Below are 16,811 nucleotides of genomic sequence, written 5' to 3' on the forward strand. Positions count from 1 at the left end.
TATGGATACCCAATCTTTCTCCTCCCTTCTGATCCCAGATTTTATATATACATACATATATGTGTGCATACATAGAGATACACACACACATACGTGTATATATTTCAGAGCCTATCTATGTTTTTGAGCCCAGTTGTTTTTTTTACATGGCTTACAGAGCACAATAGGCAAATGAGCAAGAAATGATGTGCACGCAGGCGTATCTTGCTGCTTGTGCATGTAAATGGCACGATTTGTAAACAACCGCAGAAATAGCATGCTCAAATTATGCATCTGATTGCCCAATTAACTGGTTTAAAAAGAACCCAGATGACATCCTCCAGTAGCTCCTATTACATCCTTCACCTCTCAGCACTGCTTTGCTGGCATTCTCAAAGCCCGCGCTGTTCTGTGCTTTCACACAGCCATAAGCAGCAGCGCGTGCTCAATAAAGCTATCAAGTGAACTCTGGACCGCGTTTCAGAAAGCTGTCAGGGTAATGAAGAGTCCCTTATATCTCAGAGAGGACGAGGCAGATTAGATAATTAACAACAAAAATCTGGTCTACTTTCAAATGGCGTGAAGAAATAAACCTGGCAATGTTGGGCCTCTGTGCTTCCAGGAAGAAGCAAAGTTTTGCTTTTCTTTTTTCCTCCTTGAGGTGTCTCGCTTTGTTTAACACACAAGTGCCATTTAACGGTATACATTCGTATCACAGTAAATCCTTGTTTTATTTCTGCACTGAAATAATGGTCAGTTAATGGCAATTCCATAGAAGCTGAGACAGAACACAGCTACCCACATTGCGGTGCATACTTCCTCGTGGACAGTGACGCTGAAGTACTCAATCCTTCCAACATCTGCAAGCATAGAAACCTGTTCATTTCACTATCAAAATGAGTTAAGAACCAAACATTTACCATACATACGTTGTTCCTCTGCTGTTGTACTTCTCTTTCTGAGATGATGCTGTGATATTTTCTTTTCTTTTTTTTTTTTTTTTCTTTCACAAAATAAATTTTAGCAACTTTAATATGTAGGGAAAAAAAAAAAAGCAGCTGAGCAAACCGTTATCTGAACCATCTCTCAAATAAGACAGAAGGAAGCAAGAGCAGAACTGCTGGGCTGGATCGTGTCCCTCAATGGGTACTACATGGAATCCTAGTGCATCTCCCAGCTCTTTACAAGCCTCCCGCAGCAACATGTGTGCCAGTCCAGCTGTCACTCCTCCCTACAAACAGGGAAAGTGGTAAGAAAAGCTACCAGGCCCCCAAGATGTTCTTATGGGTTTCCATCAACCATTGCTGCATTTCTTCCCTCCGCTCTGGCGGTGACAGATCTGCTGGTGACTTTCCATTGCTGCTTTTCCTCCTGCCAAGGGTCAAAATCCAATGTGGTACGTGAGTTACTCTGTTCTGGTCTGTGCCTGCTTTCAAAGCCTTCCAGGAGCAGTTTGTCCTTCTGGAAAAGTCTGCCTTTGCTTTTCTCCTAGAAAGAAACCAACAAAAATCCCAACTCCTTCCCACAGCCCCTTTCCAAAAAATAGAAAATCATCATGATCGTTCGCATCAGAATCATTTAGCAGCCTCCAGTCTTAGTTACAGCTTCTGCTGAGTGAACGGTAGCTTATGTGACTCTGAAGTGTTTATTAGAAAGCTTTCAAAAAGAGATCTTCGTTTCAGGAAAAGAACAAAAACGTCCAGTTTAGCAAATACAGACGTTGGCAGCAAAGAGACTGCAATGGTTAAAAACGACCCGAAGGAGCAAACAGCTCACAGAGTTAGCAAGGAATTCACTTCTCCTTTTAGAACAAAAACCCAACACAGAAAAACACTGATAGCTGCTCCGCTGTCAATACTCCGTAAGACAGGATTTTGTCATGTGTTCTTGCTTTTGCTTTTTATTTGTATTTTTTTGCTCTATTGCTCCACACAGGTTTGAATTAGTGCTTCTCCTTGGCTACAAGTGCTTCACTTGGAAATACAAAGCTCTCTTTGTAAAAAAAAAACAACAAAAAAACAACCAAAATGAAACCCAACAGATCAAAAAAAACCCAAACAAACAAATAATAAAACAAAAACCCCGACACCACATCACCGGAGGAAAACAGGAAGTGATACAGTGCAGCTGTAGCAATCTGGTCCTGTCGTTGTCTTCCCCCAGCCCTAAATCCTCTGCATAACTTCACTCTTCAGTCGATGAACCTTTGGCAGGCCTTCTTCCACCGGCAGGCAGTGCACCACATATCTCTGTTCTCCATCCCATACACCTTCCGACACTTCTTCCCCTCCCCTCTCGGCTTCCTGTCAGAGAGAAAGGCAAGCTGGTTAACAGCACGTTTTTGCAGCCTGGCCTTACCTCCCCAGGTCAGGACAATGAGTTCAGCACTGTGCAGATGGCTGAGAATGCCCCAGTTTCCAAGAGACCGCGGTGCGTCTGTGAGCTGACCAAGAGCGATGAAGCAAGTAGACTCATGGCAAGGCTGAAATCTTTGCAGCAGCTGCTGAGCCTGCTCCCCTCTTCCAGGGCTGGTGCACGGCCCATACTTTAGCCAGGCTCAGCCTGATGGAGGTTTGTGTTACTTTAGCCACACGCAGCACCAAGGTGTAACAGACAACCACAGCTATCCAACAGCACAGCCAGGCTCACGTGGCACGCAAGTGCTCTCTGCTGTAGCACTGCACTACAAATACCTCGCACAGTTCAGAGCAGCAGACCTTGACTGTAAGCATGCAGCAGCTATGCAAAAGAGGGGAAGAGCTGCCAGCTCCTAAGTTTGTACATCCTTCCTGTGTGGTTTGCTGAGCTCACACACTGAACAACATCCAGGCAATTAAAAACAAGTTTCAGCCCTCAGCTGCAACGTGTTCATGTGCTCTTTTCCTCCCTGAAGCCAGCAAAGCAGGCAATACCTGCTTTTAATGCCATTGTGATTGTCGTGTGCTCCATCCTAGCACCATACTTAAAGCTCAAAAGACAAGTGCAGAAAATGATTAAACTGTTAAAACGGAACTTTTCTACTCAACACGTAGCAAACTTAAGGAGCAGTGCTACAAGGAACGACCCAGTGCTCAGTGCAGCAGTGCCTCCAGACCCAGAGTCCTTAAATCAGGTGCGTGTACAGACACAACTGTTTAATACCAGCATGAGATACGGCCTGGCACACAGGATCTGCCTTGTGATTATTCTCCTGCATATATACGTGTTTCTTCATTACTGACAATGGGCACAGTCTACAGATTGGGAACATCCTGAGTTCCATTTGTAGCATGTGCAATGATCCGAGAGTCAAACTGGGCATTTGAACTTCACATCTACCTGGCATAAGACCTGCAGTTCTCCTTCAGTTTGTGCCCTCTTCACTCCTCGACAACTCATTCTTCCCCAGAACACCCCCCAAGGTCTGAAGCTGCTGGTCTGTCAGCAGGAGCCAATGGTCCCGTACCTCAATCCAAACGCTACTCTGGGTGGTGAGGAAAGAACTGTGTGGGACTGCTTCTGCTCCCCACTCCCGGCAGGACGACTGTGAGTTGGTGAGACCTGTCAATACAGACAAAAAGGTCATTTATGAACTGCATGCAGACGTGAAGGCAATAGAAACACACCTTTAAGTCAATGGCAGCAACACTGCTTTGTTTGGTGCAAACAGGTAGAACTGCTTCCAGAAGAAGTAATTTGTAATACACAATGGCTGACATACCAAGGAGAAATCAGTATCTAGCATACAAACACGAATAACCTGGAGGTCTGACAAAGCTGAAGGTGTAAATATATACACAATAGTAGCTCCATGTTGCTTTTCTGTATGTCTAGTCACCCAAGCAGAGTAAACTGGAGTACAGAGCAGCATCACTTCAGGTCTGGGGGAACGCAGCAAATGCATGCATTCATTCTTTTTAAGAACTCTGACACTGGATCACCTCCGTGTTGATTCACGAAGGCTCTTGTTCATGGCTGGCAAGAATGTACAGCTAATGGTGGTGACTGTGTTGAAAAACTGTGTTTTGTACCTGAGAACGTGCTCTATCAACCAGTGTTATTGTGCCCTTTGTATCTGTTGGAGTTTCCATGGAAATAAACAGGAGGCACTACTACTACCTATGTAGCAGACACATGAAAATCAAATCATGTGGTTCCCAGAGTGCTTTATTACTCTGCAACCATCAGCACTTCCCAAGGTTTTTGCACTGGGATTATTTCTGAATTGTACCTAAATCACTGGCATCTTCACACAGTTCTCTGAAAGCCATTTGGCATCTCTTAAATTCCTTAAGAAGTGTCAGCTCTAAAGCTCGAGCTCAACATTGTTGCTTGAGCAAGTAAACTCAACACACATGTCTAATCCTGTCCTCTTATGAGTCTGATTTACAGTGTGGATAATTGCACTTTTAGATTCCCAACACTACTGGCACCGATTTCTGCTATTCCACAGAAGGAGCCAGTTTTGTAATTGCTCTGTATCAACCCCATTGTTGTGAAATCAAATACTCGAGGAACTTCGCAGAAAGCACGCTCTGTCAAGGCGCTCTTGTTCAAATTGCTGACAGCGTGATGTCTTTCACTGCGAGTTGTTCCTTGATAGAACTTAATACATATTCATTGGCAGAGCACGGCGTAATTGATTCAGCCACTTTGGTTTTTTATCAGACCTGCAGGATACCACAGGCTGAGAAAATCTCCAAGATTTGCCAAAGGTTGACATTAAGAAGCGTTGGAGATTCACTTGGTGAAGAAAAGGGAGGGAAACAGCGTCTGTTATCACCATGCCCAATATTCACTGGTAGTAGGAAAAAAAGCTGTATGGTTCTTTGAATGAGCAACGTGTATTTATGCGGCATGTTGTAAAAATTCAGAAAGCACGATATTAAATGAAGCTATTGTATTAATATTAATACTATCATATTAAATGAAACTATCATATGAAGGGAGTTTATGATCAGGGAATCCTAATTTATAGCAAAAAATGCTTTCCAGTAAAAATTAGAATAAATTTTACATATATTTATTTCTCCTTCTTACACAGAAGATCTTCCATTACTTGAAGGCAGCGACTTCAAGTTCAAACTTCAAATGGCTGGACTAGATGATCTAATGGTTGGACTAGACGATCTTCTAGGTCTTTTCCAACCTTGATAATTCTGTGATTCTGTGACTACGTTTAACCCGAGCACTCACCATGCTAGGCACCAGACACCTAATCCCTCTGAAGCTTTCATTAAGGTTTTGACCTCCCCCTACAGTACCCACACCTGCACTGCTTTACATTTAGGACTACTGCAAATCTACGTTTCAGCAACCAACCAACTTCTGCAGTTCTATTATCTATTGGAAGAAAGAGCCAGAGCTGACCTTGCATCTAATGCTTCATTAAAAACTCGTCATGCTGCAGCATGTATTAACATCAAAACTAATAGTGAAAATATTTAGCGCATTAAATACATCTTTTGTGCGAAGCCACACAATTTTCTGCTGTCAGTAGAGGATACATCCCTGTACCCTACTGGGGTCAGACTTCACACTTCATTCCTTCTGTTGCTTTTCAACAATTCATCTTCAGGGTTCACTTTGGTAACAGCCCTACTGCTTCAATCCGATTACCATGTTAACATAACCACTGCCTTGTTCATTTTTTCTCTGGCCTCATAAGCGATCTCTCAGTGGCAGAAAAACAAGCACGCAGTGACGGGCTCTGCACCTACCAGGAAGTTCTTTTGTAAGCAGGTACTTTAAAAGCATGCTGTCAAGTCCAGTTCTCTGCTTGTGGTCACCAAAACAAAACCCCAAAAGACAAAAATCACTGTATTGCATTTAAGAGACTGGCAGGAGGGCTACAATCAGTCAAGCAAGCGAACTGGGCTATAATTTAACTTGTTATGTCAAAATTACTACTGTTATGAGATACTGTGAAAACACACAAAAAACTATTTTTTTTCTTCTTTTTTTTTTAATCATCCACTTACTGGAATGCCAGTGAAGGTAACTGGAGGCGACTGCCAAGAGATGCTAAAGCTGCTGCCATTGGGAGTGAATTTAGTCGACCCTGGAATGTTCACCGGAGGAGTGGCCTGTTTGAAAAGAAAATATGATTCTAGTAAAGAACCATTCACTTTCCAAAGCACGTCAAGGGATCTTTTACTTCTTGAAACTGTGAATCTGCAAGAGAGTTACAGAGGTGGAAAAAACCTTCACGGTGCTGACAGTGATGAGCATTTTACCCTGTTGCTGAGATGGATAATCACAGATAAGCTGGTAAGGAAGGAACATGTTTATATACCACTGTTGTTACAACTTTGTTTAGAGGAAGATGATGGCTCTCACAAGAACCCATGCGAAACCTCTAAAACCTGGATCTGGTAGAAAAAACATGAACTCAAGTACCACATTACAAACACAAGCCTGTTTTAATAATGCCAGTTGGTAGCAAAAGAATACTGCAAATGATTAACCTAACCACAGTGATAAACAAGGAAGTACATAAACTGGTGGCAGCAGGGGAAAGTAACTGAAGACTGGATGGAGAGGATTTTTGGACTCTAACACCGCATCCCACTTATCTGCTCCACATAAGCTGCTTCCCTGGCAAAGAAAACCTGAACATGAACTGGAGCGGGATCCCCAGCTTAAGAGAATGTCTTATATAGTATGCACAGGGTCATTCTTCACTGACAAAATGAAGTACTCAAAATGGAGCAACTCGACAAGGAGGCACTTGTAGGGTTCAGACACATGCTGTACAATACTGTGGAATACGTCAGTGCAAATCCAAGTCAAGCAGTTGAAACATCTCAAACACAATTTTCTTAATCAAGTGTGTTACTTAAAGGCTGGAAAAATTGGAAAGGGCCGGCATATCCTTTCTCTGCTATACAAAGGAGGACTGAGTGAGTCTCCACACAGGAGGAAAGAACATGGCAACTGCAAATCTCAGATGAAGAGAGCAGCCAGGACCTGGTGCCTCACTACAGGAGAGGCAGGGCCTTCTCCTAGCTGGCTTTGTCAGTGCCCAGGCTGGTGCACTACCTGATGCAGCTCCCACCCGAGGTCCCAAACTTCTGTGCTTTCCTCAGCGTGTGGGAGACCAAACTACGCTGTTCCAGACAAACAACAAAAGGGCTTTATTTGCACAATGCTATAAAGAAGTAATTGCATCTGACAAATTTAAGAGTTCAGTTCTCCAGTGCATACACAGGTCGTGGACCACACCACTTCAAAGTCTCAATTCCTATTTTCTCATATGGCATCCAGACCAAGACATATCAAATTTTATGCGCTTTTACAATGAATGCCTTCTGTCCGAACTTCGTTGGAAGCTTTTTGAACAGAACCTCGGATATGACTGGATTTTTCCCATTTGTAAAGAATTATCTCTAAGAGTGGGAGGGTATCACACACGTCTTTTCAATTTTCCTGCCCTATTTCACATACACAAACTGACATCTCTGCACACAGCAGAGGAAAGGAATTGTTCCTAGCATGCGTTGGGTACCTGCTTCCAGACATAGCCAGTAACAGCAGAGCTGAAACTAACACTCAGGGAGGGATTTAGGTGACTGACTAAGATCATTTACAGTGCAGGAGACCACACGAGAACATGTCACCTTGGGCATTTCTTATAGTCAGAGGAGAGATAACTGAGCAGGCAGTAGAATGCACAGAGCAACTCTTCTCAACGTGAAGTGTGCACCTATACAGGTGCTCAGGGACATGATTTAGTGGAGGGTTTTTAGGGCAGTACGGTTAGGCTGTGGTTGGACTCGATGATCTTGAAAGTCTTTTCCAACCTGAGCAATTCTATGATTTAATGATTACACACAGTTGGACAGGCTGTACCCCAAAGTCTGGTGGCTGTGGTGAGAGCACAGAGAACTAACCCAGAAGTGGACATACGGTTTAGATGAGACGAGCCCTGTTAACCATTCTTGCTCTATGAAACTTTTTGACCTGCTAAAACTAGGCTCAGCTTTTCAAAATCCAAGCACACTATTTAGACATTTTCTTCTACATTAATGAAGTCAGTGCAGTCAGTGGAGCTCACCGTCAGTAGCGTTACCTGGTAAGCATGGTCCGTGTGTACGAGGTAGAGGTTGGTAGGAGCTGAGCGGCTCAGAGGTGTCATCAATTTAGTCTCAGTTTTGGCACAGGAAGTTTCAGGACGGATTGTGTCTTGGGTGGGAAAGGAAGGAGGAGATGCTAAAGATGGAGAGACTGGGGAAAGGCTGCTTAAGCCATCAGCTACTGAGTCCGTGTTGAGCCTGATTTCTGTATAGTAAAAATCCTCCTCTCCGTCACTGTAGTCAGACTCTCCTATGCGTCTGCATCGAGAAAAAGGGGCTGATTAAATGAAAGCAAGAACCTTACACTGAATTTTAAGTTCTAGATGCATAAGCAAATATATTCATACTGTCAGTTAATTAATATTTCCAGTTTTAACTCTTCCTACTTGATCTGACTCTAGGGAAGAAAAGAAAATCATCCAGTCCAAAGGGAGAAGAAGCAGGAATTTAAACTTTAATTCCTCTAATTCTCTGACCTCGGACTTGCTGTTTAACTTCTATGCCTCAGCTTAGATATCAAGAAGTACTTGCTCCCCATTGCTGACTATGGAAGTTAACAAGAATCTCAAAGCACTTTAACTTCATAAAAGACAAAGCAGACATAGAAGGGCATTTAAAGGTAACAAGCATGGGCAAGATAAAGCCCGCTAACCTAACAGGAAATAATTTACTATCTTATCGCTAGTTTCTTAAGTCAAATATAGTTTTGGCCATGGTTCAATGTAACTTTCCTTGGCCTAACAGAATAAGCTGCTCGATAACAGTCTTACCATACAACTCACTCCAACATGGGCACAGAAAGGACACTTAAGGGCTGGCTTGCCAGTGCTGGACTGCCTGGTCCTAACCTTCGGTTGCAGACTTACAGAGGGGGGGGATGCAAAAGGCCTGCATGTCCCTGCAGCCCCCAACCCCATCTGCTGTGTGCTAGAGAACAAACACTTGGCACGAAGCAGCCCAGTCACAAGCAGTAGTTCCCGACAGTCTACACATGACCAGGAAATGCCAAACAAACCACTATTTTAGCACATTACCAATCCTCATGCTGTATAAATTCAACCTTGCAGCTCATACATGACTTTTTTGTCCTGAATCTTCCACATGGGAAGCTCTGCTGTGTGCTTCTCCCTGCCCCTGCCAAAGATGTCCCAGCAGTACACAGGACAAAGAAAAAAGAATATAATGTATATAATATATAATATATGTTGAGATAGATTTTTTCTGACAGCTTCAGTCTCCAGAACCTAAGCCCAACTCCAGTTACTACTACTGTTGCACAACCCTCAAGAACCCCATGCCAGACTACAACTCACATTCACTTTTAATTCATAAGCACCGGGTAACACAGACTTACACAACAGACATATCTACACAACCCACAGGTGCGGACCACAAAGAAGGGAAATGAGCAAAAGGATTCAAAGAACTGTATGCATGTAAGCCAACACCTGGACACCTTTCCCCTTTCCATTGCCCTGATGTCCACACTGTCTCTCAGACTTCCTGCTCAGTAACACTGTGGGGCAGCACTGGGTCTCCTTGTAATTACATATTGAGCAGCTGGGTCAATCAGTGCACTGCACAGGAGATTTTAGTTGAAAACTAAAGCTCTCAAAAAACCTCACGTCATACAAGATTTATCAGGTTTTGCTTCTAGACCAAATAAACACACATGGAATTAGCAGCTTGGTTTCATTGTCAGTTTTCACAATTGTGTTGATTCTGAACGCAATTCAATGTGAAACAAAACTGGAAAGTATTTGTGCAGCACCACGAAACCTGCCATCTTTCACCCAGCTGCAGACTGGACACGACATGCAGAGAGCAGACATGGAGTGGAAGCAATTCTCCATCAAATGTTGCTGAGCTGTGCTGCCGTTAAGGAAGCGCAGTGTGATCTACATCTGCATGTGACCAAAAGTTCACTAAAGGCTGGAAAAGAAAGTGCCTTGCTTTTGGAAGAAGTTCCCATTCACCTCTACACATTGCTACTCAACTGCTCCAGAAACTTCTGGATCTTGAAAAAGACAGGGACAATCCAGTCATCTCCTGGGCAAAGAATGGCCATGTGCCTTCTACATTGTCTCCCTTTGCCTTCAGAAGGCAGCAGTCCCTTACCCAAGGTGGATGGTCCGTATGTGTTTCTGAATCCCTGCAGCTGTGCTCAGTACCTTTCCACAGTTTTTCCACAGGCATTTGAACATCACCTTCATGGAGTTCTGAAACAAGAGAGCAACGTATTCTTAGTCACAATGAGGATAAAAGAAGGAAAAATCAACCCAAACCAAACACAGACGTACAAAATATTGCTTTATCTGTATGCTGAATCAATCACTGAAGGCCTACAGCCTCTAAACCTTAGCATGTCCTTAGAGACGAGCACACTCTTCCTTGGTGTCTTGAACAGAAATCAGCCCCATACATCATGTGTATCTTTATGAACACAGAGTGGTTCAGTATCACTCTCTGATTAGATGGTAAAAACAATCTATCTCTACTGCATTTTTCGCTTTATGGTCCATGCTGGGAATACGCAAATTTCAGTATAACCAAATGAAATATTGCAGAGTAGAAATACAGAACATAAACTGCGCTTCCATTTCTGACCAGTCAAACTGCATCATCAGGCTTTAACCTTTTAACTACAAAAATAATGGATAGACCAGCTGGTGGGGAATCGTGGGAACTACTATCTTGGTGGGAACTTCAAGCAAGTAAAGGGAGAATGGCTTTAAACTAAAAGAAGGGAAATTCAGGTTAGATGTTAGGAGGAAATTCTTACTCAGAAGGTGGTGAGGCACTGGCACAGCTGCCCAGAGCTGTGGGTGCTCCATCACTGGAGGCGTGTGAGCTCAGGCTGGATGTGGCCCTGGGCAGCCTGAGCTGATGGGTGGCAGCCCTGCCCTTGGCATGGGGCTGGATCTGGATGGTCCCTTCCAACCTAAGCCATTCTATGATTCTTAATGGAGTGTGGTTGCTAACACGGCATTTTGAAACACAGAATGGAAGAAACTCCCATGAGTCAAAGTAAGGTTACCAATCACCACCTCCACGCCTATTGCTTTTGATTTTGAAGCCCTAAATTAGAATGAACCTGAACATTTTCATTTTGGATTCTAACGGCGTGAAGATGTACTCAGATAAAGGACCGTACTGGGGCCAGAATTAAAAACAGCGCAGGAAATGTAGTTAATCTGTACCAAAGTTTGGCAGGCAATGTTGTTACTTATCAAAGTTAAACATTTGCCACACAGAGCAAAATCCATGAGAACAGGAAGGGATAGTGGAATGTATCTGCGGAGAGCACATAAATAGAAATACTCACAGGCAACTTACGTAACCATGAAGATGGCAGCTGTAAAACCATCTGTCTCATCATGGCCGAACAATAGCAGTGATGACAATAAGCACGACTTCAATTGAAAAGTAAAAGGCAAATCAGCGTGCTACTGTATTCCTGCTCCTCCTGTCTCACACGATCCCAAACCAACTGCTTTAGTTTAACAACCAGCTCTCACTTCTGATTTATTTTAATAAACGCATCCTCCAAAATATTTTCTTTCCTTCTTAGCAAAAAAGCCAAAACATTTGACGCCCCTCTCCCACAAACAAGGGCAGAACAGCGTTGGTCAGCAAATAAGCAACTTCTGGAGCAACAAGATAAATCTGAACACGTTTAAACAATCATTAGAACTTCTTCCTGCTGGTGGTGAAGCAATTAAGTGCCCCAGACTGAGCCAGAACCAAAGTCACAGTGAAAGAATTAAATTCCCTGTTTTTCTCCTCCTTACAAAAAGTCCTTTCTCATCTTGCGATGTAAAACCTGTACTGTTGTGTTGGGAGGGAAGGAACCTGGACTAGTGCCATCTCTTTGTTGTCTTTTTCTCCTGCTTGCCTGCATAGAGGTGCCTTTTTGGTTTTAGTTTGGCACTTTTTGTTTTTCCTTTTTACACAGTGTTTTATTTAGTCTGCTTTTGCACTCCTACCAAGGATAAATTTGGACTCTGCTAACGCTGTATCAAAAGCCATTGGGTTTGATCTCTCTCTCCTTTTCTCACTCCATATGTTTGTGCAGCAAAAGCTTCACAGTATCAAGGTATTTGACACACATTTGTCAGACAAACAGCACTTCCGTGGGACAAGAAATCTCAAGGCCACGTGCAGCCTTTGTGATGACATGTAAAGGCTGCCTGTTGCATCCTTCATGCAAAGAATTTGCCAGACTGGGGAAGAATCCCTTGAGTGGCCAGAGACCACTGTTTTCTGAGCAGGAGGATCCACAGAACCTCACCACCTGCCAGCAAATATGTGGTGCTCATGGCATGTGCAGCAGGTGACCGGGCTGAACGAGGCACAGTGACTTTGCTCAGTACCTGCATTAACTGAATGCTAAGGAGGGAATACAGGCACACAGTGACCTGTTCCTTTCTCACAGCACAGTAAGTCTACTGACATTATATTTGCTTATGGGCGTGGAATTGAACAGGACGCTAACCTTTCTCTTCCTAGGGATGGGTTCATCAAAGAGAAGGTTGCTTGTTTCGGCTTCATCAATGCCATCATCTGGCTGGGAAGGTGTTCGAAAAGCTTTAAAGCTGTCAGCTGACAGAGGTGGAGATGGGGTGGATGGGTTGGACTGGTCACTGGGAGCATTCCAGCTCCAGTATCCACTGCTGCTGGTACTAGAAGGCACAAATCCTCCTTCTTTCCAAGATCCGTTTAGGGATTCTGTCAAGAACAACAAAAGCCGTCATTACAACAATGTCATCTTAGGGCCAAGGAGTCCTTTTATCTAAGGCTTACATACAGTGTTGGCAACTAACTGGGTAAAGAAATAAAGAAAAGTGAAATGGATGCAGAGAGGATAATTACATCTATCCCACAGCATGCAAATTACGTTTGTCAACAGCCAGATACTGCACCTGATTTTGTTGTTCAGAAAAAAACCCTATTTTTTAAAACCCAAATTCTGGGCAAATAACCTGTTTCAGAGCATAAAGAGCGATAAGCACCCCGATATTGCATGCATGATTAAGGAAAACATTCAAATACATTCCCAGCTTTAACCACGAACACACAACTGCAGTGGGGCGTAAAGCTCCAAGGCGCTGCACCACAAAGAGGAGAGAGACCCCGGTAGGTGCACACAAGTTGTGGGCCCCAAGACACCAGCTGCATCTGTGAGAACAGAATCATCATCCGAGTACTGAAACACCACAGCAGATAGTAACTGCACTCTCACTGCCTTCTTATCATCTGCCAGTGTGTGCACCTCCATCTAATGTGACTCTGGTGCAATGGAGGTGGTATGTATCCTCAGAAGGAGATGCCTTTTTTCACATAGGTGTGGGGTTCAGATGTGGCTTTTGAGGCCCTGGATTGCTTCTCCACCTACCCTCACTGCAGCAGGACCCTGGCACTAGGTTGTAAGAGATGCCCAAGCCACCAGGTCACTCCATAACATGGCTGGTGGGAGTAAAGCGCTGCCTCTGCGGTCTGAGGCATGATGTGAGCTGTATTTCATGTGCTGAGGTCCTCAGGAGCTAAATGCTGGCACATCACTCCTCACAGCCCCTAAGGACAGCTGGACTAGATGATCTTCTAGGTCCTTCCAACCTTGTGATTCTATGATTCTATGATAAGGGGCCTCTGGAGAGGAGCAGAGAAGCAGGAGAGGAATGCTGGGGTCACCAACAAATGTGTGGACTGAGCACGTCTAGCGGTGCAATGCCAGACACCAAGGGAAGCTCCAGGGGCAAACAGGGCTTGGACACGTGTGCGTGGATTGTTCGGTGAGCTTTCCCCAGAACTCAGGCATCAGGAGTTCTCCCAGTGGCACCACAGGTGTCTGAGCATTGTGCAACACCCCACTTCATACAACAAAGGCAGATTCTAGCTGTTGAAGAAACATTATTCACTCTAAGTGCAAGACGGAGTCTTTTCAAGTCACTGCCTGCATTTAAGAGTTCTGCAGAAGTCACTCCTTCATTCCTTTCCAATTTCTTACTGTTAAATTTAACTAATGACATCAGCAGGAAAAAATAACATCTGCCAACTGCTACCAAAGCCTTACCCCAATCTCACTTAAACGAATGACTTTGTTACGCCTGGTACAGTCGGTTTTGGATGAAAGCCTTCATCATTAACATCACCTGCTCATGAAACTGAATGTGGCGTTTCACCATGTAAGGAGACATGTAAGAATAGCTCCTTGCACAGTCAGAAGCCAAATCCCTGCACTTACTGACCGGGACCACTGAGCACAAAACCCACTTTCCCAGAAAGAATCAATCCTGTTTGCCAAAGGGCACAGAAATTCCCTGCAGCTGATACGTAACCACATGAAAATGTCATGTTCTGACTCATGGCTGAGTTTTCACATGACTGTAATCGAGGTAGGCTCTGCTTCTTGTAAGTATCTGTACTTGAGCCGCTGGCCAAAGCCAAGAAATACATCTGGTATCAACCTGTGAACTTTGCAGAGTTTGAAACTTCCATTTACTCAAATAAACAAAGGGAACAGCGCCCTTTGACTACTACATTCCAACACATTTACGGTGGTGCTTGGCATTCTCAGGGCTTACAGCTCCTCACCTTACTGGGAAAGAGGTTTAGATCAAGAGAACGTTTTAAAAGTAGAACGTAAAAGAAAAAGACTGAGTGAGGCTGACCATGGGAAAAAAAGAAAACAAACACGGTTCTCATTAATACTAACAAATCCGCTAACGTAAAGGAGATTGATGTGTAAATAAATGCAACTTACTCTTATTTTGGTGCCCTTTTCACATTGCTGGAGTTGTGTGAAAGAGAACCAGACCAAGCATTGCTCAGCTGCAGAGAAACAAGGGCCAAACTCTGATCCAGTTTACGTGGGCAATCACAGAATCATGGAATGGTTTGTGTTGAAACCGACTCTTCAGATCACCTGGTTCCAACTCCTGCTATAGGCAGGGACACCTCCCTCCAGACCAGATTGCTCATAGCCCCATCCAGCCTGGCCTTGAGTGCTTCCAGGTTGGGGGCACCCACAACCTCCCCGGGCAACCTGTTCCAGTGCCTCACCACCCTCATAGTAAAGAATTTCTTCCTAATTTCTAGTCTCAATCTACCCTCTTCCAGTTTAAAGCCATTTCCCCTTGTCTTGTCACTACCTGCCCTTACAAAGACTGTTAAGTATAATGCCATTCAGAGGGTCATCCCTGGAAACAGTGAGACCTGCAAAGGATACTTTCCTATTAACTGCAATCTGTAAGTATTCCTCTTAGCACCCATTTGCAGCAGGAGTGCAGTCAGCATCTATTTAAAAACTACAAGTGAGCAAGAAAAGCTGGCATCATACAAACAGTGATGATATATACTAATGAGAAGTCCCCATTTAAGATTAGTCCTTAAAATGTACCCATTTTAACCACCTCTTGGAACTCCAGCCAAGATTCCATAGATGGGCTGCAGCCCAGAGACCCTTCAGCTCACGACAGAGCTGAGGAACAGCCCGTCTCAGTGCTGTATGGCAGGAGCCACTGCTGGTACGTGTACTGTGTATGAGCGACTGCAAACACGCTGTTGAGAAAGGTGGAGCCTCAATGAGGACAGAAGCTGCTCTCCATTCCCAGGTGTGGGTTTTTCAGCACAGCTCAGGCTTACCGTTGGGCCGGATGGGAGGGCTGCGAACCAAAGGGCTGGTGGATAAGCTGGTCAGTACCATGGCTGCTGTCACTTTATCCATGTCCAGTTCTTCTGGGGATTTTCTAGAAGACAGCAAAGGGGAGGCAGGAGGCAATCAGCAAGTATTTCAACTGTTAGCGTGAAATCTGGTTATTGAACAGCAAACCAAAGCCCAGGACAGCAATGAACAGTGATCAAAGCAAGATCTCCTCTTCCTTCAACTTTTTCCTAATCAGACTATTAATTATTTCAAACCCACACATACAAACCCACGTCCTCTCCATCTGCACTGGCCTTTGGTTTTAAAGCATCTATTCAGCCACCAGCCATGAGCTTACGGTGACTGCAGAAGTGATTCTGCACAGGGTGGTCCTCGCCTGGCCTGCAGCCTCAGCACCTGAAATGATTCAGCTCCTTATGTTGGCAGAAAACTGATGCAGACAGTCCGTGTCAATGCATCCAAATGAAACTGCTGAACCAGCAGGTTCAGTGGACTTTGGCTCCCCGCTGCTTTAGGACAGGGAACCTGGGCAGCTTGGTCACCCAGAGGCTGCAGTCCACTTTTAGGAACCCCATCCATTGCTCCCAGCTGGGACACACCAGGATGGCACACAGAGCTGTCTGACACTTCAGCTGCTGACAACGACCTGTGTGCAGTAATCTCAAACCAAGTAGGAAACTACGCTATGGTTCAAACCTCTTGATATTCCCGTGACTAAACTGGTCAGGGCAAGTTTAGGTTGGATATTAGGAAGAACTTCTTTACAGAAAGGGTAGTTAAGTACTGGAATAGGCTCCCCAGGGAGGTGGTTGAATCACCATCCCTGGTTGTGTTTAAGAGCCGTTTGGATGTGGTACTGGTTAGGCTGCAGTTGGACTTGATGATCTTCAAGGTCTTTTCCAACCTGGGTGATTCTATTCTATTCTATTCTATTCTATTCTATTCTATTCTATTCTATTCTATTCTATTCTATTCTATTCTATTCTAATTTCATTCTAAACCTCAGCCTGCTCCACAGCACAGCGCACGGCTGCTTTCTGGATGATGCACGGAGCCCTGTGGATGTCCATGCACACTTTCATGCCAGAGAACACAGCTCTTCATGACTGTCT

The 16,811-nt window shown here is 44.3% G+C and overlaps 1 protein-coding gene across 1 annotated transcript in view; it reads right to left on the minus strand.

Annotated features, from left to right (window-relative positions):
• Positions 1–689: 689 nt before the first annotated feature.
• ZNF704 (zinc finger protein 704) overlaps positions 690–16,811 on the minus strand; it is a 60,961-nt gene continuing 44,839 nt past the window's right edge. Inside the window, exons 3-9 of the mRNA XM_015855876.2 lie at positions 15,678–15,781; positions 12,529–12,761; positions 10,152–10,252; positions 8,030–8,291; positions 5,940–6,044; positions 3,425–3,519; positions 690–2,282 (exon numbers count right to left, since the gene is read on the minus strand). Coding sequence (XP_015711362.2) covers positions 2,171–2,282; positions 3,425–3,519; positions 5,940–6,044; positions 8,030–8,291; positions 10,152–10,252; positions 12,529–12,761; positions 15,678–15,781 — 1,012 coding nt within the window. The 3' untranslated portion in view covers positions 690–2,170. The remainder of the gene's footprint in view (positions 2,283–3,424; positions 3,520–5,939; positions 6,045–8,029; positions 8,292–10,151; positions 10,253–12,528; positions 12,762–15,677; positions 15,782–16,811) is intronic.

Source organism: Coturnix japonica, chromosome 2 (assembly GCF_001577835.2).
Source record: "Coturnix japonica isolate 7356 chromosome 2, Coturnix japonica 2.1, whole genome shotgun sequence".
Lineage (NCBI taxonomy): Eukaryota > Metazoa > Chordata > Aves > Galliformes > Phasianidae > Coturnix > Coturnix japonica.